We start from the raw sequence: 17,591 nt of genomic DNA, 5'->3' as shown, positions 1-17,591 counted from the left end.
ACTGGCTCTTTGACCCGGATGAAATAAAGCCTCGTTTCGCCCCTGGCTTGCACAGCTTTGTAGGCTAAATGCTTCCAGGTAGATAGAATCAGGAGAGCTTGAAAAAAGGGTTTTCTAACAAAGACAGAAATACCAGAGACTCTAGATGTGGATTTGAAGATGATCTATATTTTTAAAAAATATAGATCCTAACGCCAGTTTCCCCCCTTTTGAACCATTCCCAGAAGATGAAGGTGGTGTGGTGTGGTGTGGTGTGGTGTGGTGTGGTGTGGTGGTGGTGGTGTGTGTGTGTGTGTGTGTGTGTGTGTGTGTGTGTGTGTGTGACTGATGGGTGAGTCATACCAAAGCTGCCTTTCTTTAAAGAGGAAAGGTGGACAATCTAATGGGAGTGGGTTGTTTTTGTTTTTTTATGACTCTGAAGCTGCATCATCCCTCTATTAATCCAGGTGTTGGAGATGTGGATGAGAAGAGAAAGGAGAGAGAGAGAGAGAGGATATGTACTTAGGGAGGGCATCGGTTTAGTGTGGAGGTATCAAAGAGTGGGTTGTGGATCTCCATCTCTCCACTCTGCAGAAAGAGAAGAGGGGGAGTTGTTAATCAAAGCATTCTTGGAAAAGGAAAGGAACCAAATTCCCAGCGGCCAAACCACACGTGCAACAGAATCATATCCCCTCTGACCTCCGCGCCTGTCCTGGTATAATTCCTGTGCAGGTATGTAATATGAAGTTTACGGCACCGGTTTCAGTTGGTGCGGACATGGTGCGTTTGGCTGGCAACTTGACCCTTCCTGACCCTTGCCCACCTTGGCTAATTGCAGCTAGCCAGAAGCGATTGGCTGAGTAGTTCCCGGAGATAATAAATGCCACATCTCAAGAGGGTGAGGTTCTGGCCTACTTGAAAGAGGCAGCTGTGTGGCCACTTCTTAAGAAACCCACCCTGAATTCAGAAGATTTTTGTTTTGTTTTTTGCAGGTGAGGTGTTCAAGAAGATTGCAGGCGTCTGGCTCCAGGCACAATTGGAAGATAGATTATCTCTAGACATTTCAATTCAGGTTCAGGTCAAGGGGTGGCACCAGAACTGCCCTGTGCGTGACCTTTTGCACAAGAGAGATAGGCAGTGCAAGCATGATTGCTTTATCTTCAATCCCCTCTCTGAGGCCCAACCAAGATCTCCTACTGGATTGCTGTGTGGGTTGGAGCAGGGGGCGCAGTGGTCCCACTCCCATCTACAGTGGTACCCCGATTTACGAACTTAATCCGTTCCGGAAGTCCGTTCTTAAAACAAAACCGTTCTTAAACCAAGGCACACTTTCCCTAATGAGGCCTCCCGCCGCCGGTGCCCTTCCACCGTTCAGATTCTGTTCATAGACCAAGGTCAAGTTCTCAAACCAAGACACTATTTCCGGTTTTGTGGAGTTTGTAAACCAAATCGTTCTTAAACCAGACTGTTCTTAAACCAAGGTGCCATTGTACAGGATTGGTTTCAGAAACTAACATTGGGAGCTTGCTGCTCAACCTTATTTAACCTGTGCTATAGGTAAAGGGACCCCTGACCATTAGGTCCAGTCACGGACGACTCTGGGACTGTGGCGCTCATCTCACTTTACTGGCCAAGGGAGCCGGCATACAGCTTTCGGGTCATGTGACCAGCATGACTAAGCTGTTTCTGGCGAACCAGAGCAGCGCACGGAAACGCCGTTTACCTTCCCGCGGGAGCGGTACCTATTTATCTACTTGCACTTTGACATGCTTTCGAACTGCTAGGTTGGCAGGAGCAGGGACCGAGCAACGGGAGCTCACCCCGTCGTGGGGATTTGAACCGCAGACCTTCTGATCGGCAAGCCCTAGGCTTTGTGGTTTAACCCACAGCGCCACCCGCGTCCCAGCCTATGCTATAGAGCTCTGCAAAGTTTCATCTTGCCCTTCACACTCTTTAACTGGGTGGGGAACCTGTGGCTCTGCGGATGTTCTTGGACTCCTGTCCCCCTCAGCCCCACTTACCACAGGGATGAGGATATCTGGAGAGCCACAGTCTCCCCACTGCTGTGGGGCGCCCTCAATATGCCACTGTTCTGTTTCTCTTTGTCACCTGAGGCAGGTGTTAAAATTTATGCCTGGACGCGGCAATGTGAGGGCCAATCAACCAAAACTGAATTCTGACAAAATGGAGGCACTGGGAGTAGGTAGTTCTCTTGTCCGGGAAATTGACATTTGACTAGTTGTAGGTAAGAGGGACGCGGATGGCGCTGTGGGTTAAACCACAGAGCCTAGGACTTGCTGATCAGAAGGTCGGTGGTTCGAATCCCTGCGATGGGGTGAACTCCCTTTGCTCGGTCCCTGCTCCTGCCAACCTAGCAGTTCGAAAGCACATCAAAGTGCAAGTAGAGAAATAGGTACCGCTCCGGCCGGAAGGTAAATGGCGTTTCCGTGCGCTGCTCTGGTTCGCCAGAAGCGGCTTAGTCATGCTGGCCACATGGCCCGGAAGCTGTACGCCGGCTCCCTCGGCCAATAAAGCGCCGCAACCCCAGAGTCGGTCACGACTGGACCTAATGGTCAGGGGTCCCTTTACCTTTAGGTAAGAGTATGTACACCCTGAAAGAGCAGGTATCGAACCAGCATTGCTGAAGTGCCTTTCACCACCTTCAATAAATGAATCTCACCTTGTTGATGTGATTCATGCCTCTGGTAACGTCCGGGCTAGATTACTGTAATGCGTTATACATGGGGCTGCCCTCAGAGATGACATGGAAGCTTCAGCTGGGGCAAAACTCCACTGCCTTAATTTTGACCACTGCAGCCAAGGTAAACCATTTCACACCCACACTATACTAGATTGTTTCTTTCTCTTCTAGGCTGGATTAATTCTCTTTTTTCTCGGTGAAAAGGCGTAAGGGTATTCTGAGGACAGATTCATGCACCAATACAAAACACCCACCCACGGCCAGCCCATCCGTGAAGCAGCCTGAAGCCAGCTGCTTCAGGGTGTCACCCTGAGAGGAAGAGGGGAAGCCATTGCCCAAAGAGGAGAGAAGTGGAAGAGCTTGGTTTGGGGTGGGGGCAGGAGCTGCACCTCCCCCTGCCTTGCCACCGGCAGCAGCAACACCACACCCTGTACCCCTCAAGCAGAGCTGGTACCCCCACTGCCACTTCCTCTCCTCCCTGCTGCACGACTGGTGCCCAGAGCCCAGCGTTCACCTCTGCCAGGTACTTTCTGCCTCCTGCTCCTCAACCCCAGCAGCTGCAACAGCTTGCTCCTCTACTTGCCCGATGGCGGCCATCTTCCTCCTGCTTGCCTTCTTCTGGGCCAGTGTGGTGTAGTGGTTAAGAGCGGTAGTCACGTAATCTGGGAAACCAGGTTCGTGTCTCCGCTCCTCCACATGCAGCTGCTCGGTGACATTGGGCCAGTCACAATTCTGTGAAGTCTCTCAGCCCCACTCACCTCACAGAGTGTTTGTTGTGGGGGAGGAAGGGAAAGGAGAATGTTAGCCGCTTTGAGACTCCTGAAGGGGAGTGAAAGGCGGGATATCAAATCCAAACTCTTCTTCTTCTTCTTCTCAGGGGTGAGCGTGTTTGGCGATGTGGTCTAAACCACTGAGCCTCTTGGGCTTGCTGATCAGAAGGTCAGCGGTTCGAATCTGTGCAACGGAGTGAGCTCCTGTCACTCTGTCCCAGCTCCTGCCAACCTAGCAGTTCAAAAGCACGCCAGTGCAAGTAGATAAATAGGTACCGCTCCGGCGGGAAGTTAAACGGCGTTTCCGTGCGCTCTGGCTTCTGTCACATTGCACCAGAAGTGGTTTAGTCATGACACAGAAAGCTGTCTGTGGACAAATGCCAGCTCCCTCGGCCTGAAAGCAAGATGAGCACCCCCAACCCCATAGTTGCCTTTGACTAGACTTAACTGTCCAGGAGTCCTTTACCTTTACTTTTTTTGCCTTTTAAAGGAATGCCCCACTGCCACCGGGGTCCAGGAGCAGGCAGCAGCAAGCACCTGGCCGAGGTGAGTGCCCTGCAGAGGTGAATGTCAGGCGCCGTGTGGCAGCAAGGAGCAGGAGGGCAGGGGTGGCGCCAGGGTTTCTGCCCCTGGCAGCAAAATTCCCTGGCTTGGCTCTTCACACACCACACATAGAAGCATTCCAAATCACACAGGAAGGTGCCTTATATGGAGGCAGATCATCGGGTCGTCTAGGCCAGGACTGCCAACACTGGCCTTACCTGGAGATGCCAAGAAACTGAACCTGGGCCCTTGCCATACATACCGGCGCCAGTCCCGGACACTCGTACACGGTGTAATCTCCATTCTCAGTCTCTGACTCTGTGGAGAGCTGCTCTACCGGTTTGGGGGCTTCTCTGCTGAAGGAAGGAGGCGACAGTGTGAGATGAGGGACCTCAGGAGATGGAAACCCCTAGGCAGGTGTGTCCCAAAATCCGTTTTAGGGGCCTAATCCAGCTTGCTGGTAGGTTTAATCCAGCCCCTGTGGCTGTTTATTTCTTGGGCAAAAATCCTAAAAAACAACAACACCTCAACAACTTCAATTCTAAAAGAAGCTCAAGAATTTCAACCCTAAAAAAAGCTCCACAACTTCAATCCTGAAAAAAGAACAACAACTTTGGCTGGCCCTCACGGCCCTTCACTTCATCAAATCTGGCCCTCTTTGAAAAAAGTTTGGACACAGACTATGCACAGTGGCGTAGCGTGGGTTGTCAGCACCCGGGGCAAGGCAAGTAATTTGCGCCCCCTAACCCGTGGATTTTAGCACTCGAGTGCAAGCACGCCCCCCAGATGTTACGCCCGGCGCCCCTGCACCCCCCCACGCTACGCCACTGGGGCTGGGGGCGAGCGAAGGAGCCAAGGACCCCCCCCCCAAGGCTCAGCAGGAATTTATTAAATTTATTATTTGCGGAGCCCCCGCGGGCCGAGGCAGCCGAAGCCCCCTCCCCTCGGGCGCCTCCCCGCCCCCTCCTCTCCTTGGGCTGTAGGTGGAGCTCCAGATCCGGGCTTGGCGAGCACCTCTCCTCCTCCCGGCTGGGTCCGGGAGCTTCCAGCCGTGCTCCGTCCTCGCCCCCCCCCCCCGCGGCTGAGACTTGCGCTGAGAGCCGGAGCCAGCGGTGCCCCTTCTGCCGGGAGACCCTCGCCCACCCGCCGGCTTCCTCTCGGAGGGTTTTGGGGAGCGCAGGGCGCGGTGAGGCCCCTCGGAGCTCTCCTCCCTCCCAGTCGGCAGAAGAAGCCGCCGCCTGTGGCTGGGCCAAGGGGATGGCAGCGGCGGCAGGGTGCGGAGGCTGCCCGTGCCCGGCCAGGCGTCGGTGGCGGCGTCAGCGCTGCTGCAGCGGCTGCTCCTCCTGCGAGCAGTGAGTGGAGCGCAGCCGCAGCAGGGGGCGCGCGCGCTAGGGCGCAAGGCTGGCGGTGGCGGCGGGGAGCCCAGCTGAGGAAGGAACTTGTCCCTTCCCTCTGGACTCGCGCCCCCCCCAGATGTTGCGCCTGGTGCGGTCGGCACCCCTGGCACCCCCTGGCTACGCCACTGACTATGCAGAATTAGATAAGATGACAGGAAGGATTCGAAACCTGCGGGACCAGAGATTCTCAGAAGACTGGAATAAATATGCGAACTGTTTGAAAAGCAACTGTAATCAACAGATTACGCCTGTAGGGCTGCAAGAAGTTTTGTAAGGAGGAATATATGAAATATTGTAAGGAAGGTTATGATGAGAGAGTTAATAGATAATTAAAAGCAATAGTGAAATTAAGAAACGTAAATTAAGTGAAAAAAACTGGAAAATTTTCAGATGTGGTTGAAGTCCAAAAAATTGTATAAGATGTGACCTATGTTGAATGACTGTTGAAAATGATATATTAAAAATCTAACAAATATATATATATATATATAAAAAGAAAAAAGTTTGTACACCACTAGAGGTTCTAGCCGCTTTCCAAAAATATATCCTCCCCACCCCCCCTGGCTCCTGGGTTTACTCTTGTGGTGTGGCAGGAAAGGATGGGGTGGGAAGATTCAAGGACAATCAAAGAAACTTTTAAAGATTTTGGCGTAGCGTAGTCTAGTGTAGGATTAGGGTCAGAAAAAAGAAAGACTTCTTTGTGTTGATGAGATCACAGAATGGTAGAGTTGGAAGGGACCCCAAAGATGAACTGGTTCAACCCCCTGAAATGCAGAAATATTTCGCCTAATGTGGGGTTCAAACCCACAACCTTGAGATTAAGAGTCTTGTGCTCTACCGACTGAGCTACCCCACAGGCTACAAAGAAGTTCTCTGAGCAGCTGACTACATAAAATATACAATATCCAGTGTGATAAAAAGGAAAAATGACATCAGTTAAGCCTGGGAACATATTAGGGAAAATTTGTAACTTATTTTAAAGACCATTGCAAACAGTTAAAATCGTTAGCAGGATTGGAATATCACTTGTAGTTTAAGGGTGAATTCTGGATACAATGGACTACCATAAAAGAAGCAGAAGGAAATGATAAATAACAGGACCCACAAAGGGGAGGATGGGAGAATCTTGCTTTTATGATCTATGTTTGGTATATTTCTGTAAAATTACAATTTGAATAACCAAATGAATACATTTAAGAAGAAGAAGAAGAAGAAGAAGAAGAAGAAGAAGAAGAAGAAGAAGAAGATTGGGAACAAATCGAAGGAAACAGAGATTAAAGTGGGGGAAACCCAACAAAGTTAAAACAGCTAAATCACTTTTAAAAAGTGATTAAAAAGACAGGGGAGAATAATCAGGACTATGCCTTGAGCCTGAAAAGACATTCAGTGTGAAATTTATCCAGGCAGAAGTTTTGAATGTCAACTTTCACCCGCCCCACCCAGCAAAACATCTGCAATGGCCCCAGGCCGGGGGGGGGCTCTTCCAGCTGCTTTCAAGGGACTGAAAGTTTCACCAGAGAGCCTTTAAGCAGCCCCTTTCTGCTCTTTGTGATTGCTTGGCCCCCACCTTCCCACTCCCATGGAGAGATGTGGAAAAGAGCACACTTACTCCTGACTGGTTGTGGTGAGAAGCTTCTTCTGATGTTGATAGTGGTGAACTTGGCACGACTGAGCTAGTCGGGAGTCCATGTACTAGAGGGGAGTAGAAAGAATGTAAGAATAGCCCAGCCTGGACCAAAACAAAGGCTTATTTAGCACAGCTTCCCACTTCTGAGCACAATTCAAAGTGTTGGTGCTGAGCTTTAAAGCCCTAAACAGCCTCAGTCCTGTATACCTGAAGGAGCGTTTCCACCGCCATCGTTCTGCCCGGACACTGAGGTCCAGCACCGAGGGCCTTCTGGCGGTTCCCTCACTGTGGGAAGCCAAGTTACAGGGAACCAGGCAGAGGGCCTTCTTGGTAGTGGCGCCTGCCCTGTGGAACGCCCTCCCACCAGATGTCAAGGCAATAAACAACTATTTTACTTTTAAATGACAACTGAAGGCGGCCCTGTTTAGGGGAGTTTTTAAATGTTTGATGCTCTGTTGTTTTTAATATCAGTTGGAAGCCGCCCAGAGTGGCTGGGGAAACCCAGCCAGATGGGCGGGGTATAAATAAATTATTATTATTATTATTATTATTATTATTATTATTATTATTATTATTTCCCACAGTAGCTGAACTGATGCTGGGAAGCTCACTGGCATTTACTGCTCCCAATACGAGGGGTATTATATAGCTCTCAGGGTGGTGAGTTAGTTGGTGGCCGCTGCATCTTGTGGCAGCGAGTTCCAAAGTTTAACTGGGTTTAAAGAATTGCAGGCTTTCGCTTGCCCCTGAATCACACCCCCCCCCCCCGTTCAGGTTCTCTGGATGTCCCCCTTGGGTTCTAAAGTGATGATCTGAGGGCTGTCAGGGGGGCAGGGGGCTCCAGCAACTCCCACCCCAAGTGAGCGTTCAACCAATGGCAAAGTCACATACTGCGCTGGGCTGATGATATCGGTATTGGTTTCCCCGGCTGCCTGCATATGCCATCTTCTGAGTCAAGTGTACTTCCTTCTGTAGCCTGGAAATGAATCATATGATGATTTATTTTAAGCATGGCAAGCAAACAACCCCACAGTCCGCAATTTGAGTTTTGGCACATGTTTACAGCATCACCACAAAAGCTCTCGTGAGAACAGCCTCCCTGCGGCGTTTTCATATTCCTGCTTTTTAAACCCGGGCAGGCCACATTTCCTTCTGTGTGGAGTGGGGTGGTAGGGAGACATTTTGCTTGCAGCATATGAGATCAGATTGGCAAGAGTACAATTTTTTTAAAAAAGAGTGCACTGGGGCATGTACAGAGTGAAAGAAATGGCCGATATCTTTTGCAAAAAGAAAAAAGACTTCTAGATATCGTGTGTGACCCCCCTGCCCCAAGGTGGAGTGATGGCTAAATCACTGCTCTTTGGCTAGGTAAAGGTAAAGGGACCCCTGACCATTAGGTCCAGTCGTGGGGTTGTGGCGCTCATCTCACTTTACTGGCCGAGGGAGCCGGCGTACAGCTTCCGGGTCATGTGGCCAGCATGACTAAGCCGCTGCTGGCGAACCAGAGCAGCGCACGGAAACACCGTTTACCTTCCCGCCGGAGCGGTACCTATTTATCTACTTGCACTTTGACATGCTTTCGAACTGCTAGGTTGGCAGGAGCAGGGACTGAGGAACGGGAGCTCACCCCATCGCGGGGATTCAAACCGCCGACCTTCTGATCAGCAAGTCCTAAGCTCTGTAGTTTAACCCACAGTGCCAGCCGCGTCCCTCGCTCTTTGGCTAGAAAGACGTAAATTCAAATCCCCACTCAGTCGTAGAATCATAGAATTGTAGAGTTGGAAGGGACCCCAGAGATCCTCTAGCCGAACCCCCTAAAATTGGCCAACCACATGAAGGCTATAATCTACCTCAAAGGGTCCTACTAGGATAATCTGGGGTAGGGTGGGGGAGGCAATGTATGCAACCCTGACAGGTAGGACAGTTAAAAACATAATAATTAAAAACATTTGAAGACGCAAGCTCTGATAAGGCTGCCTTTCTTCCTCTCTCTTCTGGCCTTCTGTTGCTCTACGCATTTTCTCTGTTGCTTCGTCTCTTTCACAAAACCTTTTGTCTCAGAACTGTTTCATCAGCCCCTATGGAAGCCAACCCTACGTAACTGTGTGTTTTCACCTATCTAATCTCATTCCCTTTATTTCAAACGCTCAGTGTTGTGAGTGCCAATGGCTATCTAGCAAAAAAACAGCCCCAAAGCCACTGTATCTCAAGGTGCTGCAAAAAAACACTGGAGAATTTGGTTTTCAAAACAGTCTAGCTTGTTTGGGTCAATTATTATTCAAAGGAGCTATAAAAAACAAAGGCAATTCCTCACATGAATGCTCAACATCTAAAAGCTAGTGCAATTAATTACGTACAAACTGCATATAAACTTGTGTATACTAACTCAAATTGAAAAAAACACACACAGCCCGCAGAGATCTCAGTTAGACATTATCTCCCATTCACATTAATAGGCAAATAAAATTATGGTCTGAAGGCAACAAATTATAGATTTTCTACAGAATCCTACTTGGCCATTGTTGATACGTGATAAGAAATCAAGGACTTGCATTATGTCCCAGCAAAAAATTGCATCACTCATGCACAATAGCAATGTATCAGCAGAGTTGGGGAGTCCCAAGATTTGGAAGAGTTCAAAGTACATTTGAAGGGAGGGGGGAATGTAATTGTGATGATGGGAACCTGACAACTCTAATGTATACAACACATGCTTCCTATTCACAGAATACTGGGTGCTGGGTTGCATACAAACCATAAATTTAAAGTTCATTGCTTCTCCCCAGAGAGAATCCTGGGAATTTCAGTTCACCCCTGGCAGGGCTAAAAATTCCCCGCACCATTGAAAAACTGTGGTTCCCAAAATTATTTGGGGGGGAAATCATTTGCTTCAAATGTGTGGGGCAGGATTCGAGTAAGTTGCTGTGTGCATGGAACTAGTTTGGCTTGTGTAACAGGACTCCCCCACCTACCGCGCCCCCCAGTTGCGCTCTGGAGGGTTGGGGGAGATCCCAGAACAGGTTTAGGAGGTCCGGGGCGGGGGGGGGGAAGAGAGAGGAGGGAACGTCCCATTGTGCAAGCCAGGCTGGCTGCTGGGGAAAAGAATGTGAACCAGGGGCGAGGGAGCAGCTGGAATCCTGAACAAAAGGCTCTCTGTGCTGCAACATTTTGTTGCAGGCCTCACTCCTTTCTCTTGTTTTGCTTCTCTCTATCGCATGTTGACTTTGTCCCTGAATGAATTTAGATTTTAATCTCACTGGGGGCAACGACTGGTCTTTTGGCTTGCAGAACTTCATAAAGTACCAATGACATCGTTGTGCTAACATCATCATCATCATCATCACCATCATCATAGCAAATATGGCGGAAGGACATTTCTTACCTATACCAGCACATAGCAGCAACTACCAGTCCGGAAACCCCTGTCACTGTGCACATCACCACGAGAGCTGTAAGGACCACAGTTAACCCTCTGAGTGTCAGATATAAAGGAACACCTCTAGAAACAAACACATAAGGACTGAAGAGGAGCCTGCAGGATCAGACCAGTGGCCCATCTGATCCAGAGTCCTGTTCTCACAGTGGCCAGCTGCAAACAGGAGACCTAAGCACAGCAGAACTCTCCCTTCCTGCGATTTCCAGCTACCTTGGTTCTCAAACGGCTTAGTTGTCGAGCAAATTGGCTCCCAAACGCCAAATCCCCGGCAGTAAGTGTTCCGGTTTGCGAACGTTTTTCGGAAGCCGAATGTCTCACGCAGCGTCTGCTTGAGTGCAGGAAGCTCTTGCAGCCAATCGGAAACCGCGCCTTGGTTTTCGAACGGTTTCAGGAGTCAAATGGACTCCCGGAATGGATTAGGTTTGCGAACCAAGGGACCACTGTACACCCTCTAGTGTGGTGTAGTGGTTAAGAGAGGTGGACTCGTAATCTGGGGAACCGGGTTCGCTTCCCCGCTCCTCCACATGCAGCTGCTGGGCGACCTTGGGCCAGTCACACTTCTCTGAAGTCTTTCAGCCCCACTCACCTCACAGAGTGTTTGTTGTGGGGGAGGAAGGGAAAGGAGAATGTTAGCTGCTTTGAGACTCCTTCGGGTAGTGATAAAGCGGGATATCAAATCCAAACTCCTCCTCTTCTTCTTATTCTCTATAGCATGTGCAGAAACTGCCTTCTTGACTGGTTGACCCACAATTGGTCTCATCCACTCAGTCCACCGAAGCCTGTCTTTGCATGCAGGGGAGGACCCTAACTCACCAAGGCTTTGAGACCCGTCGGCTCCCCTCACCTGGTTTAGCCAGATTCAGGTAGGTAGCCATGTTGGTTTGATGCAGTTGAAATAAATTTTAAAAATTGTCCAGTAGCACCTTAGAGACCAACTAAGCATGTTCTGGGTATATACGCTTTCGTGTGCATGCACACTTCTTCAGAAACTGGTTTAGCCAGCCATTCAAAGCTGTTCCCAGATGTGGCTGCTGTTGCATGCTGGCAGCTTCTAGGAGCTGCCGGTGAGAGCTGAGTGCAAGGTGACAAACCATCCTAGAAGAAGCACGATGTACCCCCCCAACAGAGGTGCAACCCCACCTCTAACACCCCATGCACCCCAATGATATTGTCTAACCCTCTATTAAAGCCATCCATTCGCCACACCCCACATTCCCCTCTTCAAGCAGCCCGGTCCCTGTGTCTCCCTTGCCCCCCCCCATCTTGGCAGAATAGCTCCTACTCACTAAGTGACACCGCTTTGTTCAGACTTGTAGCCGGAGGTCGGGACCTTTGCTTGAAATCCACTTTCACTCTTGTGGGGGGCGTGGTGGCTGAGACTGGAGTGTCTTCGTACGACTCGGAAGAAGCTGGGCTGCCGCTCACGGAGTAGGAGGCGTTTGGGGGGAAAGAGGTGGGGAAGGAAGTGGGGGAGCTGGGTGGTTCAAACCCCTCCATGCTGCCTGAAAAGCAAGGTGTCAATATAAATAAAGTCTTCTTATTTACAGAGCTCTCGTCCTGATTTACTTGCACAAAGCTTATGTGGAGGTTAGACAATGAGTTGCATTCATAGAATCTTAAAGCTGGAAGGGACCACAAGGTTCATTCTAGTCCAAACCCCTGCAATGCAGGAATCTTTTGCCCAATGCGGGACTCGAACCCACAACCTTGAGATTAAGAGTCTCATGCTCTACCGACTGAGCTAGGAGAGTTTGTTTGCATCAGATTGGACCTAACAGGGGAGTTGAGCCTATGGGTTGCATTCAACCTGGTGCTCATTAGATTGTGCCAAGCATTTCTGCTCATCAACAGAACAATCTCTCCACCCATATTCTGTTCTGGGGGTTCTCCTGAGCTGCCCCCCGGGAGCAGATTTGAGGAGGGTGTGGAGATGCACAGATGAGGAGAGCAGGAAGTTCCTGTGCACCAAGTCTGGTCTTTATCAAATATTCATCCTGATTAGTTTGCAAGAGAGGTTATACAATATTGTGAGCAGTCATCCAGAATTCCTGTTTATTTACCTGCACCTTCCCGTTAATTACCGTATTTTTCGCTCTATAAGATGCACCAGACCACAAGACACACCTAGTTTTTGGAGGAGGAAAACAAGAAAAAAATATATTCTGAATCTCAGAAGCCAGAACAGCAAGAGGGATCACTGCGCAGTGAAAGCAGCAATCCCTCTTGCTGTTCTGGCTTCTGGGATAGCTGCGCAGCCTGCATTCGCTCCATAAGGCGCGCACACATTTCCCCTTACTTTTTAGGAGGGAAAAAGTGAGTCTTATAGAGCAAAAAATACGGTATTTGCTCATCCCAGATTTTTCAGTGTGCCATCCCTTTCCAAACCACTCGAAGTCTGATGTTGTTGTTTTAAGGGGCTACCTTTGAAGGTGACCCGGAAACTGCAATTAATCCAGAATGTGGCAGCTAGACTGGTGACAGGGAGCGGCTGCTGAGACCACATAATACCGGTCCTGAGAGATCTGCATTGGCTCCCAGTACGTTTCCGAGCACAATTCAAAGTGCTGGTGCTGACCTTTAAATCCCTAAACGGCCTCGGTCCAGTATACCTGAAGGAGCCTCTCCACCCCCATCGTTCAGCCCCGACACTGAGATCCAGCTCCGAGGGCCTTCTGGTGGTTCTCTCATTGCGAGAAGTGAGGTTACAGGGAACCAGACACAGGGCCTTCTCGGTAGTGGCGCCCACCCTGTGGAACACCCACCCTTCAGATGTGAAGGAAATAAGCAGCTATCCTATCTTCAAAAGACATCTGAAGGCAGCCCTGTTCAGGGAAGTTTTTAATATTTAATGCTGTATTGTTTTGAACACTTGATTGGGAGCCGCCCAGAGTGGCTGGGGAAACTCAGCCAGATGGGTGGGGTATAAATTATTATTATTATTATTATTATTATTATTATTATTATTATTAGGTTACAGTAGGACGACAGAAGCTCTTCAGCTGCATAAACCCAGACTTCTACTACGTACTTGCACGCGGCAAATAGTGACAGTCTGGAGGCACCTTAAATTAGTTGGAAATTATTTTGCCTTACTCCCAGCATTATACCACCCTCTAGTGGAACAGATGAAAAGGCTCCCTGAGACACTTCTGAAGAAGAGCATGGTCAACATGCTTTGAATAAATCAGCAAGAAACCAGTTGCTAGACCCAATATGTTCCGAATGAGGCTGTTCTTCAGGGAAACCCTTCAGAACAACCAGTCTGAATCTCCAGGAGAAACCCATCATCAAAGGCAAGGATATGTGGTCCAGGGAGCTATCAAAAAGGGACTGATGGGATAACCTAACAGTGGGATGACCACCTGGGCTGTTTTTGTGTTGTATTCTCAGCCCCTTAAGTTTAAATAAATATGATAGTCATAGTTTCTAGCCCTCAGGACAACACTAGCAGTAAGCTAAGCAGTGACCTTCCCAGATGTCCATGGACTCCAGCTCCCATCAGCACAGCCAGTGGGTCTGGAATGCTGGGAGTGAGCTTGATGGACCAATCATCTAACTTGGTATAAGGCAGCTCCCTATGTATGCTGGGGAAAGAGGTGCGTTTGTTGGCTTTGCCTACCAGGCCAAGTTGTCTCCATGTCTGATGGCTTCAGCCCTTTCTCATGCTTGGCCAGGAGGGAAAGGATGAGAGCGAGCAGGTCTTTGGGCTTCTTCTGGCCTTTTGTTTTGCTTTCTGAAAAAAGAGAGAAGGTGTTGAGAGAGAAAATCAGGCCTTTAGTCACAGTCTGCATGACGGGGTGAGCTCCCATTGCTCCGTCCCAGCTCCTGCCAACCTAGCAGTTCAAAAGCACACCAGTGCAAGTAGATAAATAGGTACCGCTCCGGCGGGAAGGTAAACGGCGTTTCCGTGCGCTCTGGTTTCCGTCACGGTGTTCCATTGCACCAGAAGTGGTTTAATGGTGGCCACATAACCCGGAAAGCTGTCTGCGGACAAACGCCAGCTCCCTCAGCCTGAAAGCAAGATGAGCGCCGCACCCCATAGTCACCTTTGACTGGACTTAACCGTCCAGGGGTCCTTTACCTTTACCTTTTTTACAGATCACCTCTCTGCTCCCAGTCTTCTCAGCCATTCAGCTGTCCCTCTAAAGCCCTTGGACTCTTCCCCAGGTCCCTCCCCCCTCCCCACAGACCTCACCCTGCTTAGGAGCCTTCTTCTGCACGCAGTTTCCACTAGAGTCCTCCTCATAGTTGGGGAAGCAAGGGCCGCAGGTAGGCGCTCCTTCTGGCCCACAGCCCAGACGTTGACGGAGCAGACAGTTGACTTTGTACTTGGCAGGGCAGAGGGGGTCTGAAAAATAAATCAATGTTATGGCTTTCTGAAAAAAAGTTGCAACAGGGGCGCCCAGATGCAGCAACCAGCATTGTTCATGCGTAGAAGTTTTATCACATCCCTGTGGACAAAGATCCTCTCTTGGTATTTTTTCATTTCAATGTGCAAAAGTGTAAGCGTAGTCAGAAAACAGGACTGCCACCTTCTTTTTCCTCACCCAGGGCTCCTACGGGCTTCACAAAAGCAGGGATCAAACAGGTAGAGAGCATTTACCATCTCAGTATCTCTATATGGGGAGGAACTGCACCTGTTGAACAGTTGGCTATCACAGAGCTGTTAATCTCTGAAGGAAACAAAGCAAGGAAAGAGTCAACTTTTTTTTTCTCTCCAAAGGGGTGGGTATACGAAGCTGGGATGGCTAGCAGTTTGGGGAAATTGTATACAGCTGGCAACCAGGACGTCTTTGTCCTTTAACAACATTTCAGTCTCCAGGGTCGTGCCAATAAAGGTGAAAAGCAAGATGTCCAAAGTTATCCAAAAAGGGCGAACGGCTCTAGTGCTTTAGACAAGAGAACAGAATTCTGGGTGAAAAGTAGTCAGGAATTAATCTGAGCCTGGGCTTTGATGCCAGGATTTGTTTTTGGAACGGGCGTGTGTAACAATCAGGGCAAGAGCATGTACAGAGTGCTGCCACGCTCATCTCACCTAGCCCCGGACCAATTTGGCATTTAGCTGAAAGGGGCTTCAGATCCCATGGGATGGATGATAAACAGGCAGCACCAATAAGTTCGTAGAGCAAAGGGTCCAGAAAAGGCTGGTGCCGAGACTCCCGGGTTCCCTAGCACCAGAGCCGGGTCTGCGCTCTAGGGGGACCTTGCGTATTATGCTTTCCCATTCAACCTCCGGCCCCCTTTTATCTCCTTTATTGTTCTCCTGCCCCCCCCCGCCCCCATTTTTTCCCCCGCTCTAATGGGCTGGATATTTATCCCCCTTTTTTTGTTCCCCTCCTCCTTTCCCACATCTGCCCCTTTCTTCTCCTGTTTTCACCTGTCACTCACATCCATTTCTGATCCCATTCCCCCCGCCCCCCCGATTCTGCATCCTTCCCCCCCACCCCACCCCCCAGCCAGGTGCCCCCCCTCACCTGCTTCCCAGTTGGCCCCCGTAGCTATCAGGGCGGCGAAGAACCCCAGCCATCGTATCGCTTTGCCCAGCATCTCCTTTCAAGATGAATCAGGGTGGGTGGGGTGAGCTAAGCCTTCCCCCCACCCCCAAACCAGTTATCGCAGGGGGCTGTCCCCCCCTTTGCAGCTGCTGGCATAAAGTCGGATCCGTGAGAAGACCTGGCGCTGGCCGGGAGAGGGACTGCGGATCTTTATGAATGAACTAGGGATGGGAGGGTGTAAGGAGTGGGGTGCGTGGGGCGGGCGGGGGGGGGGGCGGAAGAGAGAGAAAGGCAGGAATGGAGAATTAGATAGGTGGAAGGAAAATGCTGAGGGCTTGTCAAGGTGGGGGAGGAATGGGGGACAGACTTATTGAGGAATAGCTGGATGGATTGACAGGTTGATTGGAGACAGAGATGGAGCCTTGCATAGCAGATATAATGGCTATGAGTCAATGAAAGTACAGATGGGGATTTAGAGATTAGGTAAATCACAAGCCCACAGCTGGGAGACGCAGTGGCGTAGCGTGGGTTCTCAGCACCCGGGGCAAGGCAAGTAATTTGCGCCCCCTAACCCGGGGCAAGGCAAGTAATTTGTGCCCCCTAACCCGTGGATTTTAGCACTCGAGTCTCTTCCGCGCCCCCCCAGATGCTGCGCCAGGTGCAGCAGGCCGCCCTGCACCCCCCACGCTACGCCACTGCTCCCACCACAAGTCTTCAGGACAGCCATCCAAAGGCTGGCGCGGGGAGAAGGTCTCTCCACCCCACCGCCAGGCTTCGGAGGAGGTCCGAGGACAGTGGGGTTCCTGCTTCCTCGAGGAGGGCCGGCCAAACGCGCCCCCCAAATGTTGCGCCCGGTGCGGCCGGCACCCCTGGCACCCCCCACGCTACGCCACTGGGGAGACGGAGGTGGTGTTTTGCTCCCCTTGTACATTTTGGCACACATACCATGAAAAAAAATATGTATAATCGCTTTCAAGAATACCGAGGCCGCTCTCCCAGCTTTTTAGTCTAATATTTTGGAAAGGTGGTAATGTTTACTTGTTTAATTTCTTGCAATTACATCCTACCTTTTGTCCAGGGAGCTCAAGGTGGGATACATGGCTTCCCCCCCCCCCCATTTAACCCCCACAACAACCCTGTGAGGTGGGTCAGGCTGAGAGGCTGTGGCTGACGCAAGGTCACCCATTGAGCTCCATGGCTGAGCAGCCATTTGAACCCAAGTCTCCCAGGTCCTAATCACTACGCCACACTGGGTCTAACATAAGGGATTTCTTAATCTAAAATTTTAGGGATAGGACAGTACACTTTTTTTGGCGTTTGTTCTTTAAGAAACATAAAGATTAATTCCTTTCCCCACCCTAAAAGCTTAAGATAATATTTGCAAAGCCTTTGCATATTGCTTTAAACAACAAAACATGAACTTAAAAGTGACGGCAGATGCACACACAGGCAGGCATCCCTGTGTGATTCATCTAGTGATTTCTTAATGCAGTTTGATACAAAACGTATTTGCATTTCTGGAACTAAATGCTCAGACAATGACGTGTTTATGTTCCACGAGGTTGCTCCTCCCAAGAAAAGTGCCTACTGTATATGGTTCCAGCTTGGTGGTGGAATTTTATACATGCCTATTCACAAGTAAG

At 49.9% G+C, this 17,591-nt stretch overlaps 2 protein-coding genes across 4 annotated transcripts in view; one reads left to right on the top strand and one right to left on the bottom strand.

The window, feature by feature from the left end:
* Positions 1 to 293: 293 nt before the first annotated feature.
* Positions 294 to 16,191, bottom strand: LOC310701840 (neural proliferation differentiation and control protein 1-like). Of its 3 annotated transcripts, none has more exons than XM_083493284.1 (9): positions 15,928 to 16,189; positions 14,649 to 14,801; positions 14,073 to 14,186; positions 11,740 to 11,955; positions 10,400 to 10,466; positions 7,909 to 7,993; positions 7,000 to 7,082; positions 4,256 to 4,346; positions 294 to 567 (listed from the first exon to the last, which is right to left on the bottom strand). In XM_083493284.1, the coding sequence occupies exons 1-9, from the start codon at positions 15,998 to 16,000 to the stop codon at positions 502 to 504; spliced, it is 948 nt and encodes a 315-aa protein (XP_083349410.1). In that variant the 5' UTR covers positions 16,001 to 16,189; the 3' UTR covers positions 294 to 501. The 3 variants fall into 3 exon arrangements, with proteins under 3 accessions (XP_083349410.1, XP_083349409.1, XP_083349411.1); XM_083493283.1 differs by having other exon boundaries at positions 4,256 to 4,349; positions 15,928 to 16,187; XM_083493285.1 differs by lacking the exon at positions 4,256 to 4,346 and having other exon boundaries at positions 15,928 to 16,191.
* DDAH2 (DDAH family member 2, ADMA-independent) overlaps positions 10,013 to 17,591 on the top strand; it is a 323,504-nt gene continuing 315,925 nt past the window's right edge. The window contains exon 1 of the mRNA XM_083493146.1: positions 10,013 to 10,037. The gene's annotated coding sequence lies outside the window, so the exon portion shown is untranslated. The remainder of the gene's footprint in view (positions 10,038 to 17,591) is intronic.

Source organism: Podarcis liolepis (assembly GCF_965112155.1).
Source record: "Podarcis liolepis genome assembly, chromosome: 2".
Taxonomy (NCBI): domain Eukaryota; kingdom Metazoa; phylum Chordata; class Lepidosauria; order Squamata; family Lacertidae; genus Podarcis; species Podarcis liolepis.
Note: the sequence above shows the minus strand (reverse complement) of the source record. Positions and strands in the feature narration are given on the sequence as shown.